The following is a 16,988-nucleotide window of genomic DNA, read 5'->3' as shown; positions in this document are numbered from 1 at the left end:
GCACGAAGATAAAATTGTTGTTAGAAGAGATAGAAATGTCCTCCACGAAGATATTTTACATACATATATATATGTGACTCACAATAGCGAATGTTGCGCAGCCACAGATCGAGGGCCTCTTGAATTTGCAGTTCCTCGTTTGCCAATCATAGGTTGCATCCCATCTTGCGGTCGTGAACAACATCCCGACACTACCAGTTGATGTCACCAATTTGGTCGATGTCCACTGTTAGCCTGATATCGGTGGACGATATATCATGGCTGGTGGTTGGGAAAAGCAACCTATTGAACACGATCATAAAGAAACACTTGATAGACACGACGTTGACTCTATGCTTCTGTATCTGTTGCTGAAGCCTATCGATGGATATTTTTCGATCATTTGGAGCAAGAGCAGTTACTTCCACAAAATTGTGGTGAGAAATATTGCCTCCAGCCATTGCCATGCCCAGAACTATATTGACATCGTGCTCGGTGATCAAAAGTACCTTGCCATTTGGCACATGCAATTTCATAGACTCTATATCAATCTTTTTCATCAGCCAGTAGAAAAGATCCAACTCCAGGAACTTTCCCCACCCAAGCATCCTAATATCTTCATGCTGGTCTGACAACAACATCTTGATTGTGTCAAGAACATCAAATGGGTTGGATCTATAGGTTAACCAAGACATCAGATTGCGAGCAAGCTGCATAGAAGTAAACTGGTTCTGAATTGTGCTTTACATCAAAGAATATGATGATACATAAACATAACAATTGATTTACTGAGTAAGGGAACTATATTTTCTGGTTCAAAAAAGGCTACAAGTGCACAAAAACATGACAAAGTATTTACAGAGTAAGAAAGGTATATTTTCCGGTTCATATGGAAACTGAAAGTTTCAAAGAAAAAAAATGGCTGTGAGTTGTTCGACAAATGGCTCCTCCTGAACTAGATCAAGTGATGGCCGACCTGGAGATCTCTGTCATGATGGTCCGGCCGCCAATGTACTTTTAGAAAAACGTGTCCTCATGGGGCGGGGAACATCCGAAGCATCCACTGGCGTCGGTGCAATGGCTTTCCTCTTCTTTCCGGGCATAGTCTTGTGAAGTGAGTGCAACGATAACCAAGAACATCTTGCTGAAGTTGAGGGAACCACATATGACACCGATGTCATTATAATGTTAGAGGATACAACATCGGCATCAGCAGCAGCGTCGGCTCCAAAGGACTCAACGATGTGTGCTCCGGCTACTGCCTGGGCCTCAGCAGTGACTACTCCAGCTACCACATGAGCATCGGTGGTGACAACTTCAATCATTGGAGGAGCAGCACCTACTGTGGTTGTCTAATCAGCTGGCACAGGAGCGCTTGAGCCACATGCACTGTTAAAAGGCATGTCGAAAAATTTCTAGCTATTCTAGAAGATAATCTTTGTCATGCGCTTGGGGGGTTTGTTGAGTTTCTTCATCTGAACACAAGAATCACGAGAAATTGCAACTAAAACCATGAAAAAGCCAGAGATTTTTTTTACCAATTTTTGGCGGGTTATGCTTGAATGAAACAATTAAACCCATACAAAATAGGTCAAATTTGGGTCTATGATAATGTCAGGTTATGACCTAAACATGCTGGACCTACGATAATGTTCGGCACAAACAACACATGGTTGGGGTAAAAAAGAGGAAAAACTTCAAACCCTAGAACTACAGTGGCATGTGGTCAGGGATCTTGATTAAGCAATGTACATTGTGGTGCTTTGATGCGGGATGGAGGGGATCACCGTGGATTGGGACACCGTGAATCGCAATGGATTGGGATGCCCTGAATCGTGGTGGAATTTGCAATCTACTTGGGTGGATAAGCTCACATGTGACTACAATCTGCCGGTGTCTCTAAGGAAGGGGAGGTGAGTGGCCGAGTGGCGGAGATTACGGAGGGGATCGTTGAGGGGTGCAACATCATGGCTCATAGGGGATTGTATCGTCGTGGTTGCAACTGACCATCGTATCCAAGAAATGGAAGGCTAACGCCCCCATAACAGTGATTATGTGAAATGAGAACTACCCCATAGCCAAGACCCACATAACCGTACCAAGCGGTGTGGTTCCCCCCAAAATTTCAAAACATTGAAAAGCACCAATATTTTTTCCATTTGCACTACACAATTGTTACAATTAGAAGGGACAGTTGTTGCCAAGATTTTAGTCCGGAAATATTCGTCAAATTTCCGATATGCAATTCAAAAGTTTCCGTTCGTGTGAGATTTTCCGGTAACAAGTTGCCATTTTTCTGGTTACTAGTTGAGTGCCCGTGCGTTGCAACGGTTTTAAAATACAATGCAAAAAATACATACATCCAAGTTTACATACTTTGCATCATCATCTGTTATTGATTTGTGATACGTATGTGCAAAAATACATTAACCCATGCTTAGTAGAAGAATAGCAGGCATGAACATTGAGCTTGCGCATTGCGCATTAACTTCATGGGTTGTTACTTTTGCCTTTACCCTTTCTCTCTACATCATATCAATTGGGCACCTTCTACCATTGAGCCTGCGCAAACGAAATTAGATGCATCACATCAAAGATAAGCGAAGTATAGACAACAGCCACAAATCGATAAATAAGTAATAAAATACCTCGACTATGGTGTGAGGATCTCTCTGTAGACGATATTCTTAGTGCACGTCCCACTCTGATTTGAGCGCTTCTCCTTTTTCTTACTTTCATTCGGGGCGGCGAGGATCTTGATGTTCCTTCTGGCAGTGGCTCTAGATAGTGCGACGTATAGCTGGCCATGAGAGAACACTGGCTGGGGAAGGTACACACCGATGTTCGGGATGGTCTGTCCCTGTGCCTTGTTAATTGTCATGGCGAAGCTGAGCCTGATAGGAAACTGCTTTCGCTTGAACCGAAAAGGGAACATCTCATCATCAGAGGGACATAGGGGGATACGAGGTAGGAAAATTCTCTTCCCAGCATGCTGCCCGAGCACGATCTCTGCATCAATAGCATTTCTTTGGAATCCCCGGACCACAAGCCTTGTCCCGTTGCAAAGTCCATTGGCGGGGTCAATATTTCTGAGCAGTATGACAGGACAATTAACCTTGAGCTTCAGCACATGCGGAGGCAGCCCGTTTGGGGTCAAGGAGTTAAGGAATTCCGAGGGGTAGTAGTTGTGGGGGTCATCTTCAGCACAATCAAAACTATGGTACACCATCTTGTCCCCCCGGAAACGACTAATCATCTTCATGTTAATCGTATCCACGCACTCGTTTCGTGTGGATAGGATGGCTCTCGACGTGATGTAGTTCGGGTCAGCTAGGTTAGCGTCGAGCATCGGAAACACGCTATCTATAAGTTTATCAAGGTCTGTGTCCTTTCCTGTATACGGCACACATATATCATCAGGAAGTCGTATATTGCCATCACCATCACCCTCCTCAGTGCCATTACCGATGCGCAGTAGGTATTCCGCAAACCATGGGTCGCTCTGAGCCCTCATGTTACGCATGAGCCTTAGGTGTCGCATGCGCTCCCACAGGTAGGACCTGTGTAGCATCGAATCAACTATCTGAGACCTTGACCCCTTTCGAACAACAGGGAGGACCTGTCTAAAGTCACCACCAAACACAACTGTCTTCCCGCCAAACGTGACATCTGGCCGACCCATTATGTCACGCATGCTGTTGTCCAGGGCCTCCACCGCCTGCCTCTTAGTCATGGAGGCTTCATCCCACATAATCAGTGATGCCGCCTGCAGAAGCTTAGCCGTCCCACTTTGCTTTGTGAAACTACAGTAACCCCCATCATCAATGGTCAGAGGTATCTTGAATCGTGAGTGCACGGTTCTTCCTCAGGGCATTATAGAAGCGGCAACACCAGACGTAGCCGTCGCCACGGCGATCTTCCCCTGGCCGTGGACCGTCGCAAGCAGTGCCTTGTAAAGAAAAGTCTTCCCTGTGCCTCCAGGGCCATCAACGAAGAACAGGCCTCCTTCGCCGCTATCAACCGCGGCTAGAATCTCGTCGTAGGTGACCCTCTGCTCGACGTTGAGGGAGTCAGATAAGGCTATGTGCTCATGGTCCACACTGATCATAGACTCCTCAAATATCTCCCTCGGCACACTGTTTGCCATGTCAAGTGCCTCATCGATATCAGGAAGAGGGAACGATCTTATATCATTCCCCATCGACTGTAGCATGTTCCTAATATCTATCAAAACCTTCTGCTCGACCGTGTGTGTGCATTGATCGGTGTGGCGGTAGTCATCCGACATTGCCTCAAGGTGTCTGTTCCAGAGGCCACGCACGTCGCCGGGCTCACAAAATACCAATATTGTTGCAAAGAGCCTTCGGAGCGACGATGGCATCTGGAACAACTCGGCCTCCGTGAGGCACTCGTCCAGCGTATTGTCTACCTCAATCAGTCCCCTTCTCTCCGCAGCATCACGGAAGGACGGTAGTATCTCGCCATCAACTGTCCTCAGGTCCTCATAGGATGTGGCACTTGTCACGTGGTTCAGTAGAACCCGGAGGTAGTAGCGTTCCCCCTCGGCCGGATGGGCCGTCACAATTCTACCGACTTGTCCACCACGTTTCCTCGGTTGCCAAAACTTTCTATTTTTCCCTGTTTGCCAAGTAAACCACTCGGGGAAGTCACGGTAGAGGATGCCTCTTGCTTGTTCGTGTACTCTGTTTGCCTTGAAGTACTCTGTCAGCATTGACTTCTCGGCATCATCACGGTCGAGCACCTCCTGTATGTCCTGGCCCCCTCAGTACGAAACCATGTGCATGTTCGGGAGATGAAGTTGTAGTTGCATCACAGGTGGAGAGTTCTTGCTCAGGTCAAAGCCGTATATCCTCCACAAGGCTTCCGGAGGGGTAACCCACCTCGCCTCCCTGTACTGCTTGATCTCGTCGATGTCATTGTTGTCGGCCTCGTTCACAGATACGGACGCACGGTCGTGGCCCTTGTATATATACTTGAACAGGTACTTGACAGCCTTTATGCTTGAGCAGACCTCAACATTGATATGGCAGTTGAACAGCCGCAAGAGGTAAGGGTTGTAAGGGATGACCCACCTGTTGTCCAGCTGGCATTTTCGAACCATTGCATGGCGACCGTCATCGCGTCTCCTGTACACCGGGTAGGAATCCTTGCCTTGCATGGTAACCGCATTGAAAGGACGCGGATAATGGTTCTTGCATGACCCACGATCCTTTGTACAGGGGCACTGGGAGTTCAGCACACCACAAGGGCCATGCATCATATGCTTGACGACCATCGTGTATAGCTCTGAGTACTTGTGCTTGTCCGAGAGCTCGGCAGAGATGATACAGTCATACTGCTCCGGACACACCAGCTTATACTTGCCCTGCATGATCAGCAGGAAGTGGGCGTGAGGCAATCCCCTCTTCTGGAACTCCACAACATAGACATAGGCCTGAACCTTGCCAAGCATGTGCTTCTCAAACAACTGTTTCTTTAGTTCCTCGAGCTTCGCCCTGAAAACACGCACGACGAGATCTGGACGATCCTGGGGTATCTGGTCATGCTCGAGCTCACACGTGATCTCTTCCCAGTTAGGGTTGCAGGTCATCGTGAGGAAGACGTCCGGCTTTCCGTACTTCCGCACTAATGCCATAGCATCCATGCACTGACGCCTCATATCTCGAGGTCCTCTGATAAACGATGTAGCCAGCACGGTCTGTTTGCCGACCGCATCTGCTCTGCTCTCTCCAGCATTAAAGCTGTCCACCAAGCCTTGATAGAGGTCCGCCTTATCTCCTTCTGATGATTCCATATGTAGTCTAGCCGCGAACTCTCGATCTTGATGTATGTATCGACCGCGAACTGTTGGAAAAGACGTTTACCGAACAATATCGGGTTGAATATCCCTGGCCTCATTTGGAATTTGTAGCAATAGTAGTCCCTCACAGAGACGCACAGCCTGCTATTTGAATCTGCGTGGAGCGTATTACGGCAGATGTTAGTGCGAGATATAAACGAATGCAAAGGCAAAACCCATGCTAAAAATATTAATTGTACGAGAATATCAACCTGGATCTTCGTTATTGTTACCACGAGCCGCACGAGCCGCCCTAACCGCATCCATGGATACGCCAACCTTTGGGATATCGGGATGCCAGCCAATTTCGCCTCTCGGGAAGAAGAGAGGGTATGACAGGGGGTCATAACACGCATGATATGGCCGGATACCATACGTCTCGTTGTTGTTCCCATGCAGGATAACGCTACAATCGAAGTTTTTCCGTTGCTCGCTGCCCTCGACCCACACGGCTGCCACCTCTGAAGTGAGCGGTACGTTATACGTCCTTTGGTCGAGCCTATTATCAAGATTTAGTGTCACACGATAATCCTCCAGGTTTTCGACCTGTCCCATACTCCTAAAATGCTGAGAGTATGGGTTGTCACGAAGTATGCCAACCAGCCTCGCGATGACTTCTTGGTCTTGTCGGTATTGCTTCTCGCGGCATCACCGATATCGGTGCTCTAGACTTGTGTCGTCATCATAAAAGTACATCTCTAGATGCTGGGGGTCCAAGCCATTAGTTCCAAATGAATGTATGTTGTGGTACATTTGGCCGTGGGCTCGAAACGTATATATACCACTGCTTGCCATGTTGGTGGTCTCGCTGTCAAGGCGACAGTAAAGAGAAGTGAATGAGAAATGACCATTGAAGAACCTAATGCTATCCCGAAAGTGTTTGGCGTCTAAATCTGCGCTTGACCATAGCCTCATAAGTTCGAGTGGTGTATTTGGATTGGACAGACTGATCTTTCCGTTACGGCAGCAGAACCCTTTAGGCTCACACTCAAACTTCTTCGCGTCACAGAATTCACAATTCGGTTGGGGCTTAAGCACGTGCGTGCTTTGGGGTATATTGCTATACACGTGGTCATATGGATCGGGGACGCTTGAGGCCGCAACAGTGGAATCGTCAGCTTCATCAAATTTGACATCATCATCATTGTCCCCATCTGAAGAGATTTAGCATCAATAGGTTAGAGACTTATATGATACTAACAGGGATGCGACCAGGGCAAAAAGTACCTTGACTAGCGAACATGTAGTCCTCCTCGTCCGTGTCCTCCTCGAATATGGCTTCATCATCACCTATGAAACATTATCGTAAACAATAGTTCCTTTTGCGTTGCATTGTATTACCGTCTTCATTGTATTTATATTTGTCAAAAGTAAACAAATACAACTAAGAACCTTACCGTCTTCATTAACGGATGGCTGTGTTGGAGGCGTTGTGGCATTGGCAGGTTGAAAAATTGAAGATGGGTTTTCTATCAAAGGAACATCATTACACGTACATGAGGGTACATTTCACATTGGAATATATGAGGACAATATACACAACTAAGGGAATTACCATTATCCGCAATGTCTGGCTGTGTTGGAGGGTCCACACAACTGGTGGATTGTGTTTCTACTGTACGATTTTCTTCGAAGGGGAGAGAAGCTCCCGTGTCTCGTCTAGCTGCGAATTCTGCGTTACTACGGGCTAGCAAAGCTTGCCTTTCTCCTAGTGTTACAAGTTGCCTTCGTGATATTTGACAAGCATTCATATCCCGGATCTCCATTTCCACAGGGGAACCTTCGACACCAGGGGCAAAGGCGCTAAGCGAAAGGGGCACATCCGATTGGTTATACAAAGGGTTCTCCATTGCGATGGAATTTTTACTTGGAGTATTGCGTCGCAATGCATGAAGCGTGATTGTGCGAACTATCTTTGCCTGCTTCTGCTCGGGTGTCATATTTGTATAGCGTGCCCTATCACTTGCACGCCTTGATTCAACTTGCGCGATTGTTAATTCTCGTCTACGAAGACGTTTATTCCCTACATTTTTCCATTTTTTCAAAGATTTGTAATAAACCAAGCAAAAGATTCAGACACTAATCCACTAAAAACTGATAACTGCACTTAAATGGAAACAAAATAATAGCTACAATACATACCAAATAATTGTAGTAGGGGATCATATAATTATACACGGTACCTGGCAATTGAACAGGAGAATTGTTTGACTGAGTAATGTTCATGACGCTCTCTTGATCTTGATTCAGAATAGGAACATGTTCGATCTCAAAGGCATTATTCTTATGAAACCAATCAGTATTTTCTTCAGGGGAATTATTTTCCTTGTTGCGTCCAAAGACTCCCTCTGAAAGAGATGGATTTGTCGTACAATATGCAGGAGAGCAGGACTGCTTTAAAATGTTGGGGGCGCCTACAGACATTGTGACCAACCAAAAAAATTTATATACTGAATTAAAACCGGTAATGTTTAGTATTGAATGTAATATGATGATTGTGTGTTAGCGACACCTTTCACGGTTGGTGTGTTCTGTAGCTCAGTCAACCCAGATTGTCCTGATCCCATTTGGCCTATCGGAGACTCATTTGTTTGATGGTTCTCAACATTAGCTTGGGCTGCTGATGCTTTCTTTTGTTGACGGGCTTCGCGACGCTTTTTTAGTAATTCATCTTTATTTTGGGCATACCGCTCCCTTTCTCTTTGTCTCTTACGTTCTCTGGAATCTAAGATTGATGGCTGCACACAGGATTGCATAGATCCACCAACTGTGGTAATGTTGAGACCATCTAAAGGAAATACAACATCTATTTAGTTGTTTAGTACGAGAAGACCCCTTTAGACAATAGTAGTTGATATAAACATTACTGCTGGTGGTGTTGGTTATGTCTTTCAATGGAGTGCTAACCTCGCCTCGTTTCGAAGATGCCATCTGCAAGGAAAACGCCAAATAAGACCAGCACCACCATGCCAAACAATTTTCTAACTGACCAAAAGCTCTCTGTATTGAACATATTCGTGCTATAAATAATAATATATATGGTTCACGCAACATAGTATCATACTTGTCCATAGCATTCATTTGAAATTCTTGATTAACTGACAATAAAATCAGAGATGCATGAAAAAAAATTCTCATTCAAGCATATCCACCACCACAAGAAGGATTTGAGGCCTCTGCCCAGTGCTCTTCAACATTTCACACATAAACACATAAATTGGTAAATCTAAAGCACCGATAGAGAACAGTTGTATTTAACCTTGCAAGTGAAGAAGACCCTTCACGTGATTATAAACCGAAAAGGTTACTTGCAGACACACAAAAAGGTAGGTTTACTTATTCTGCTGCATAGTATGTACCATATATAAAATTGAGAATTATCAAAGAAAATTCAATGAATTGAAGCGCCTAGACCAAAGATCAATCATCATCGTTTTATTTTCCCCATAGACACCAGCTTCAATATGCACAAAGTTTTTCATTAATACAGAGTCCTAGGTGGTTCAAACTGGGAGCCAGAGCGAAAATTCTAAAACAAGAAAAAAGAACATCACATTCTGCAGCGGTGTTTTTACCTGCTTCTGAAAACAAGTAAATGTTTGTTGGAACGTACCTACTCAAGACCTTCTCTCTGCTACATTCTGAACACATACTTAATAGATATTCAAACTCCATCAGGTGGTATACTCATCCAAGAGGATTGGAATCACTAATTTCTACTATCAAAAAGTGCATATTCCATCTGTCCACTCATTGCTGACCTCCCACAGAAAACTGCTACAGAAACCTTAAAAGAAAACACAAAAAAAGACCTTGTGTTCCCTTAAAAAATTAGAGCACCGGCAAATAGACCCTCCCTGCAGATCCCACAGACCCACATAAACCACTTGCCAACAAACTACCAATGTTATCCTCCCTCGTAATAAAACTCCATTTAGATGAGAAGATCAGTCAGAAGATTTTAACTAAAACATTCAGTCACTCAGAGAGGCTCGGAATGATTTGGCCTGAACAGCCATTGGATATGTTGGTTCAGTGTCTTCCTGACAACACAAAATCATTCGCTTCAGGGAAGGCACTAATTACATATTTGTCTTTCAAGTCAGTAAATGGAGACTCCGGTCCTTTTTCAGAGGATAATGCACTTCATGATTTAAACATCAACTGTGCGGTAGTTAAAAGGAAAAGACCATATTTTGTAAGGATAATAAGCAAGCAGATGGTTGGAGTATTTCGTTCAATCTGGGTACGAAGAAGCCTCCGAAAGCACATTCAAAATCTGAAAGTGTCAACTGTAGGCGATGGTTCCTTCTGTATTCATCTAAAGGAACTGTAGCAGTATAATGATGCAACCAAATTATTGGTCTCGAACAATTACAGAGAGAATAAAAACTAATTTCACACTACTGAAAATAGAGATTGCCCCTATACTTCTGAAATTCTCTTCTTTTTGGTAGTTTTGTCTGCACTTCTGAACTTCTCTTATATCAGTTTTGTCAGAACATTTTGATACATCTATAAGCTCTTTCCCAAAGAAACTGAAAATTGTTACACCTTATGTACCTACTCAAGACCTTATCTCTGCTACATTCTGAACACATGCTTAGTAGATATTCAAGCTCCATCAGATGGTATATCATCCAAGAGGATTGGAATCACTAATTTGTACTATCAAAAAGTGCATATTCCATCTGTCCACTCATTGCTAACCTCCCACAGAAAACTGCTACAGAAATCATAAAAGAAAATACAAAAAAAGGCCTTGTGTTCCTAAAAAATTAGAGCACGGGCAAATAGGCCCTCCCTGCAGATCCCACAGACCCACATAAACCACTTGCCCAACAAACTACCAATGTTATCCCCCTTGTAATAAAACTCCATTTAAATGAGAAGATCAGTCAGAAGATTTTAACTAAAACATTCAGTCACTCAGAGAGGCTCGGAATGATTTGGCCTGAACAGCCATTGGATATGTTGGCTCAGTGTCTTCCTGACATCACAAAATCATTCGCTTCAGGGAAGGCACTAATTACATATTTGTCTTTCAAGTCAGTAAATGAAGACTCCGGTCCTTTTCCAGAGGATAATGCACTTCATGATTTAAACATCAACTGTGCGGTAGTTAAAAGGAAAAGACCATATTTTGTAAGGATAATAAGCAAGCAGATTGTTGGAAAGGTTTTTGGTTCAATCTGTAGCAGTATAATGATGCAACCAAATTATTTGTTTCGAACAATTACAGAGAGAATAAAAACTAATTCTGTAGCAGTATAATGATGCAACCAAATTATTGGTCTCGAATAATTACAGAGGGAATAAAAACTAATTCTGTAGTAGTATAATAATGCAACCAAATTATTGGTCTCGAACAATTACAGAGGAAATAAAAACTAATTTCACATTATTGAAAATAGAGATTGCCCCTGTATTTCTGAAATTCTCTGATCTCCAATTTTGTCTGAACTTCTCTTATATTCAGTTTTGTCAGAACATTTTGATACATCTATAAGCTCTTTCCCAAAGGAACACAAAATTTTTACACCTTGCGTACCTCCACTGTTATTTATCAAAGAAGCTGATAAAGCAGCAGGTAAACAATGATTCAACACTGTCAGTTGGTCAGATATTTCAAGAAATAAGTAGCTAAAACGGGGTAAAGAAAGATTGACCTTTTCAACTGGTTAGGCAACAACATTTTATTACTCAGATATACCTGACCATATCACTAAAAATAATATCAAACGCATGAATCCACAAATGAAACATAGACCGGAAACAAATGAAAGTATTCAAGGAACCAACCCAGACTCTGTTGTCCAAATTAGATCATCAAGCTTCCAAACAGCAAACAAAATTCCCATGCATGTGCTTTGTCAAGTGCATCTTGACAAGCCAACGGAAAGTGTAATTAATAACAATTTTAATTTCTATTGAAAATTTGTAGGGCTATCAGCTCCCAGAGAATTGTGTCGTTATCATAAATTTGTGTCGTCAGCTCCCAGAGAATTTCTATTGAAAATTTGTAGGGCTATCGGAGGCGGCGGGGCCAGGGAGAAGAAGCGGCGGCTGAGCACGGAGCAGGTGCGCTCGCTGGAGCGGAGCTTGGAGATGGAGAACAAGCTGGAGCCGGAGCGGAAGGCGTGGGACCTCGGCCTGAAGCGGCGCCAGGTCACCGTCTGGTTCCAGAACCGCCGCGCGCGCTGGAAGACCAAGTAGCTCGAGCGCGACTATGCTGCGTTGCGCCACTCCTACGACGTGCTCCGCGTCGACCATGATGCCCTCCTCCGCGACAAGGACGCCCTCCTCGCCGAGGTACGGCGCCGCAGAACTCCTCACATGCGCGAATAAAAAAGGCAGAAAACGAGGAACGCACCTGGCGTGAGCGTGACGGTGCCCTCGACCTCGGATGTGCCCTTGAGGACAGCGACGGCCTTGTTGGTGGAGTCAGCGACGACGAGCGTCCTGGCGGCAGCGGTACCCCCTGGGCCGGCGACGAGACGGAGCGAATGGAAGGGGCGGTCAGAGGAAAGAGTAGATAAGAGGTGGGGAGGAGGAGCGCCCTAGCTTGAGGATGTGGATCTGGGAGGGAGGAGGCAGGGAGGAGGAGGAAGCGGGGAGGCGGCGTGGATCGGGGAGGGAGCAAGCGGGGAGGCGGCAGGGAGGAGGAGCGAGCGGGGAGGCAACGGGGAGGAGGAGCGAGCGGGGAGGCGGCGTGGATCGGGGTAGGGGAGACGTGGGCGGTTATGTTGAACAGAGGTGGAACCGAAGGGATCCAGCGCGACGTGCGGGGAGGGAATGAGGGACCATTTGTCAGAGCAGAGGGATGGCAGGACGTTTTGTCTGGTGCGGGAAACACTTCGTGTTTTTTAAGTAGTAGAGATAAGCGACAATTTTTTGGTTGCGAGTAGCCATTTGGTTGGGACGTGTCGATCGTTGGATAGCTCGCGCGTCGGTTGGGTCTGACGAAAAAACTGGATGAACCCGTCATTTGATCGGAAAATATTATCTGCGATCAGAAAAGGTTTCTAGAGCTTCCGCCGACCAGAAAAACCTAAACCAAAACAGAAAAAAAGTTGCTGAGAAACTGCCCTAACCGGAAAACCACAATCGTCGCGTCTCCTTGACATGAAAAACAGAATGGATGCTTCGTGTGGCCGAAAATTTGACACTACGACCGGAAAAACAAGATGCTCGAGTCACTGTGACCGGAAAACATAACGGGAAAAAAATACATTGCACATATTAGGATTTTGTAACGTCTTCGTTGAGATTTTACAATTCCACAGAGATATTTCTCCTAAGGAACGATGCACATGACTTTATTAGACGGAAAGTAGACAGTTTACCTTTTGGGCCTGGGCATCGACCAGAAATCATAAAATAAACACTAAATGAGTTTTCTACATGACAAAGCTATGAAAAATATGGAAGGCACGAGGCAGCTCTCTGTTTGGGCTGGCTTTTCAAAAGACAGCCGTGGTCGGCAACACACAACAGGAGCTACGTACGTATTTAGGCTGGACATGGAAAGCCGGCCATGCATGGAGTCGTAAAGAGCTTTTTTTTTAATTTTTATATTTCGAAGATCAAAAATTGCAAGACTTGGTATGCGTTTAAACAAATTACAAAAATAGATATTGTCATCCGTTGAAAAGCGACATCACGATTAAAAAAATCATTGTGTTTCATTACTCTCAAAATTTAAAATAATATCGAAATATTCATAAAAAAAATTCTAAAAAAAGTATGTTGTAGAGGATGCTATATTTTTATGCTATTTTTGTAATTTTTTCAAATAGACGTCTAGTTTTATAATTTTTTATTCCAAAATAAAAAAATAAAAAAATTGCTAGTCGTAAGAGCGGCAGGATTCCAGATTCTCCCATGCAGGCATGCATGCATGCACGTAGAAGTGGTCTACACGGCTGACTGACTGACCATCCATGGCGGCAGAATCTCGCATTGTTACCAGCCACAGCCACCCAATTCCAGCGCAACGCCACGCTTGCTTCAATCTTGCAACCCGATCGAATCTCTCGATAGCCAATGAGCCAGATAATGAAATACTCCCTCCCTTCACGAATATAAGGCTTATTTTATTTCCAAAAAAATCAAACTTCATATACATTGGTCGATAATTAGTTAAACTATATGAATTTTTAGTATATAAAGTTTGTTTTGATAAATTTGTATTCAAAATATTTTTAATATGATGCTGATTCTATAGCGATTGACAACATATTATAAAGAAAATTAACAATTAAAATTTACTTTTAATGATTTTAAAAAATGAAAAATATGATTTATATTTTTTAACGGAGGGAGTACTTAATTACCATTGATTGATTAATTCTTTCAATAGTCAATGAATCTAGACGCCCAATCTCTAAAGGAGGGGGGGGGGGGGGGAAGAATCTATAGGCCCAACACGAATCTTGACGCCCAACCAACTTCACCGGGCGGCGCGCGGTTGCAACGACCACTGGTATCGTAACCACCCTCGGTTCCGCGCCATCCGTCGATCACAAATCGTAAGGCCGAGATCGCCCCTTGGGTGCGCGCCCTCCGCTATATAAACGCACACGTGTTCACCCTACCCTGCAAAACCTCGTCGATTAATTAATTACCCTAGCAGCATGGCGGCGGCGGCCGACGGCGAGGCGCGGCGGCGCGGGTGCTGCGCCCCGGGGTCGCTCTTCCCTGAGGAGTCCTTCAGCAGCTGGTCCGCGTACGGGCGTGCGCTGCTGGAGACGGGGCCGCGGCTGCGGGACCGGGCGACGGCGCGATCGCTCGACGCGACGGAGCTGCACGACGTCCGCGCCCGGAGCGGCGCCGAGATGAGGCGCACGCTGACCTGGTGGGACCTCATCTGGTTCGGCATCGGCGCCGTCATCGGGGCGGGCATCTTCGTCCTCACGGGGCAGGAGGCCAAGGAGGCCGCCGGACCCGCCGTCGTGGTCTCCTACGCCGTCTCCGGCGTGTCGGCCATGCTCTCCGTGTTCTGCTACACAGAGTTCGCCGTCGAGATCCCCGTTGCAGGTACAGATATATCCACCAGCTGATCAGAAAACATGTCAAGCCGCAAGAAACTGTTACAAAATTCATCTTTTCATAGAATCCATCGATCGACGATCCCTTGTGAAGATCAGTGCATTGATTTCGTCTCAGTGAGCCTTTTGGACGATATTTTATGTTGTTTTTAAGAATACAAATTGTTTCATTCAGTTATATATGATTCTTGGGAATGAGAATGACCTGTTTTATTTTTGTTTTGCTAGAGCTGTTTTTTACTTTTAAAATAGAGAAAATTAAAGCTACTTTTGTTAGTTGGCTACACTAGAATATCGGGGTTTGCTAGCTAGTTCTTTTTTTGGGCAAATGTTGATTCGGCATTACAGAACTAATCACAATCCTTCCCATTTTGTTCAGAATTAGATCAACATAATTAATTAGTAGTTACTTTTTCTGATGATTTCAATAGTAATTAAGGCAATAAAATGTTTTTTGGATAAAATCAGCGACTGATTAGTTAACTTGTGTAACATGATTCATGCAGGTGGTTCGTTCGCGTACCTCCGTGTGGAGCTTGGCGACTTCATGGCGTTCATCGCCGCAGGCAACATCCTCCTGGAGTACTGCATCGGCGGCGCGGCAGTGGCGCGGTCGTGGACGTCCTACTTCGCGACGCTGCTGAATCACCACCCCAACGACTTCCGCATCCACGCCGCCTCCCTCTCCGAGGACTACTCGCGGCTGGACCCCATCGCCGTCGTGGTGATCACGCTCATATGCCTCTTCGCCGTGCTGAGCACCAAGGGCTCCTCCCGCTTCAACTACATCCTCTCCATCGTCCACATCGCCGTCATCGTCTTCATCATCGTGGCCGGGCTCACCCGCGCCAAGGCCTCCAACCTCACCACCGACTTCGCGCCCTTCGGCGTGCGCGGCATTTTCGCCGCCTCGGCCGTGCTCTTCTTCGCCTATATTGGCTTCGACGCCGTGAGCACCATGGCCGAGGAGACCAAGAACCCCGCCAAGGACATCCCCGTGGGGCTCGTCGGTGCCATGACGCTCACCACCGCCGTCTACTGCGTGCTCGCCGTCGTGCTCTGCCTCATGCAGCCGTACAAGGACATCGACCCGGACGCGCCATTCACTGTCGCCTTCACCGCCACCGGCATGGACTGGGCCAAGTACATCGTCGCCTTCGGCGCGCTCAAGGGCATGACCACCGTGTTGCTCGTCAGCGCTGTGGGGCAGGCCAGGTACCTCACCCACATCGCGCGGACGCACATGGTGCCCCCCTGCCTCGCGCAGGTGCACCCCAGGTTTGGCACGCCCGTGAACGCCACCATCGTCATGCTCGCGGCGACAGCTGTGATCGCCTTCTTCACCGACCTCGGCATCCTCTCCAACCTGCTGTCCATCTCCACGCTCTTCATCTTCATGCTCGTGGCCGTGGCGCTCCTCGTCCGCCGCTACTACGTCGCCGGAGAGACCACTGGCTCCGACCGGAACAAGCTCGCGGCGTGCCTCGCCGTGATCATCGCGTCGTCGGTGGCGACGGCGGCGTACTGGGGGCTGAGCTCGGGTGGCGGGTGGGTGGCGTACGCAGTGACGTTGCCGGCGTGGGTGGCCGCGACGCTGTACCTGCAGTGCTGCGTACCCAAGGCGCGGGCGCCCAAGATGTGGGGTGTGCCGCTGGTGCCGTGGCTGCCGGCGGCGTCCATCTTCATCAACATCTTCCTGCTCGGCTCCATCGACGCCAAGTCGTTCATGCGGTTCGGGATCTGGACGGCGGCGCTTCTCGCCTACTACTTCTTCTTCGGGCTGCACGCGTCATACGACACGGCCAAGGCGCTCGCTGCCGAGGCCGACGCGGCCAGGGTGGAGGAAGGCGCCCGCAAGGCCGTCGACGGCGCCGGCGCCGGCGCCGGCGGCAACTAAACTGATGATCAGAGCTAGAGCCGATGAATGAACTCGATCAGTGTGGTTGATTTATTAAATTTATCTGTTATGATTGGCTGATGTGTGTACAAAGTGAGTGAAGAATTGTAGCTTAATATCTCCAACCGTCGAGGATTAATTACCGACAATCTATTTGTAATCAGATAAGGAATCGAACAAAAGATAAGATGTATGATGTATA

General features: G+C 46.4%; 2 protein-coding genes and 1 long non-coding RNA gene across 3 annotated transcripts; 1 reads left to right on the top strand and 2 right to left on the bottom strand.

The window, feature by feature from the left end:
• Positions 1-2,714: 2,714 nt before the first annotated feature.
• LOC133904622 (uncharacterized) lies at positions 2,715-4,711 on the bottom strand. The gene is made up of 3 exons (XM_062346094.1): positions 3,876-4,711; positions 2,846-3,782; positions 2,715-2,759 (listed from the first exon to the last, which is right to left on the bottom strand). Exons 1-3 carry the CDS (start codon positions 4,709-4,711, stop codon positions 2,715-2,717), a joined length of 1,818 nt encoding a protein of 605 aa, XP_062202078.1.
• Positions 4,712-8,356: 3,645 nt separating this feature from the next.
• LOC133904305 (uncharacterized) lies at positions 8,357-9,150 on the bottom strand. The gene is made up of 3 exons (XR_009907458.1): positions 9,099-9,150; positions 8,707-8,770; positions 8,357-8,627 (listed from the first exon to the last, which is right to left on the bottom strand). It is a non-coding gene; the product is annotated as an uncharacterized LOC133904305 (long non-coding RNA).
• A 5,325-nt stretch (positions 9,151-14,475) lies between these two features.
• Positions 14,476-16,786, top strand: LOC133904621 (cationic amino acid transporter 1-like). The gene is made up of 2 exons (XM_062346093.1): positions 14,476-14,878; positions 15,396-16,786. Exons 1-2 carry the CDS (start codon positions 14,476-14,478, stop codon positions 16,784-16,786), a joined length of 1,794 nt encoding a protein of 597 aa, XP_062202077.1.
• Positions 16,787-16,988: the final 202 nt, after the last annotated feature.

This window comes from Phragmites australis, chromosome 22 (genome assembly GCF_958298935.1).
Source record: "Phragmites australis chromosome 22, lpPhrAust1.1, whole genome shotgun sequence".
Classification (NCBI taxonomy): Eukaryota; Viridiplantae; Streptophyta; class Magnoliopsida; order Poales; family Poaceae; genus Phragmites; species Phragmites australis.
Note: the sequence above shows the minus strand (reverse complement) of the source record. Positions and strands in the feature narration are given on the sequence as shown.

Bases quoted from the DNA above. Each gene is read 5' to 3' on its own strand.
- LOC133904621 (XM_062346093.1), top strand. From the start codon at position 14,476: ATGGCGGCGGCGGCCGACGGCGAGGCGCGGCGGCGCGGGTGCTGCGCC. The intron at 14,879-15,395 runs GTACAGATATAT...TGATTCATGCAG, and splicing joins CGTCGAGATCCCCGTTGCAG to GTGGTTCGTTCGCGTACCTC.
- LOC133904622 (XM_062346094.1), bottom strand. From the start codon at position 4,711: ATGCTGACAGAGTACTTCAAGGCAAACAGAGTACACGAACAAGCAAGA. The intron at 3,783-3,875 runs GTCTGGTGTTGC...GGGTTACTGTAG, and splicing joins ATCGCCGTGGCGACGGCTAC to TTTCACAAAGCAAAGTGGGA. The intron at 2,760-2,845 runs GCACAGGGACAG...CGCACTATCTAG, and splicing joins TCGCCATGACAATTAACAAG to AGCCACTGCCAGAAGGAACA.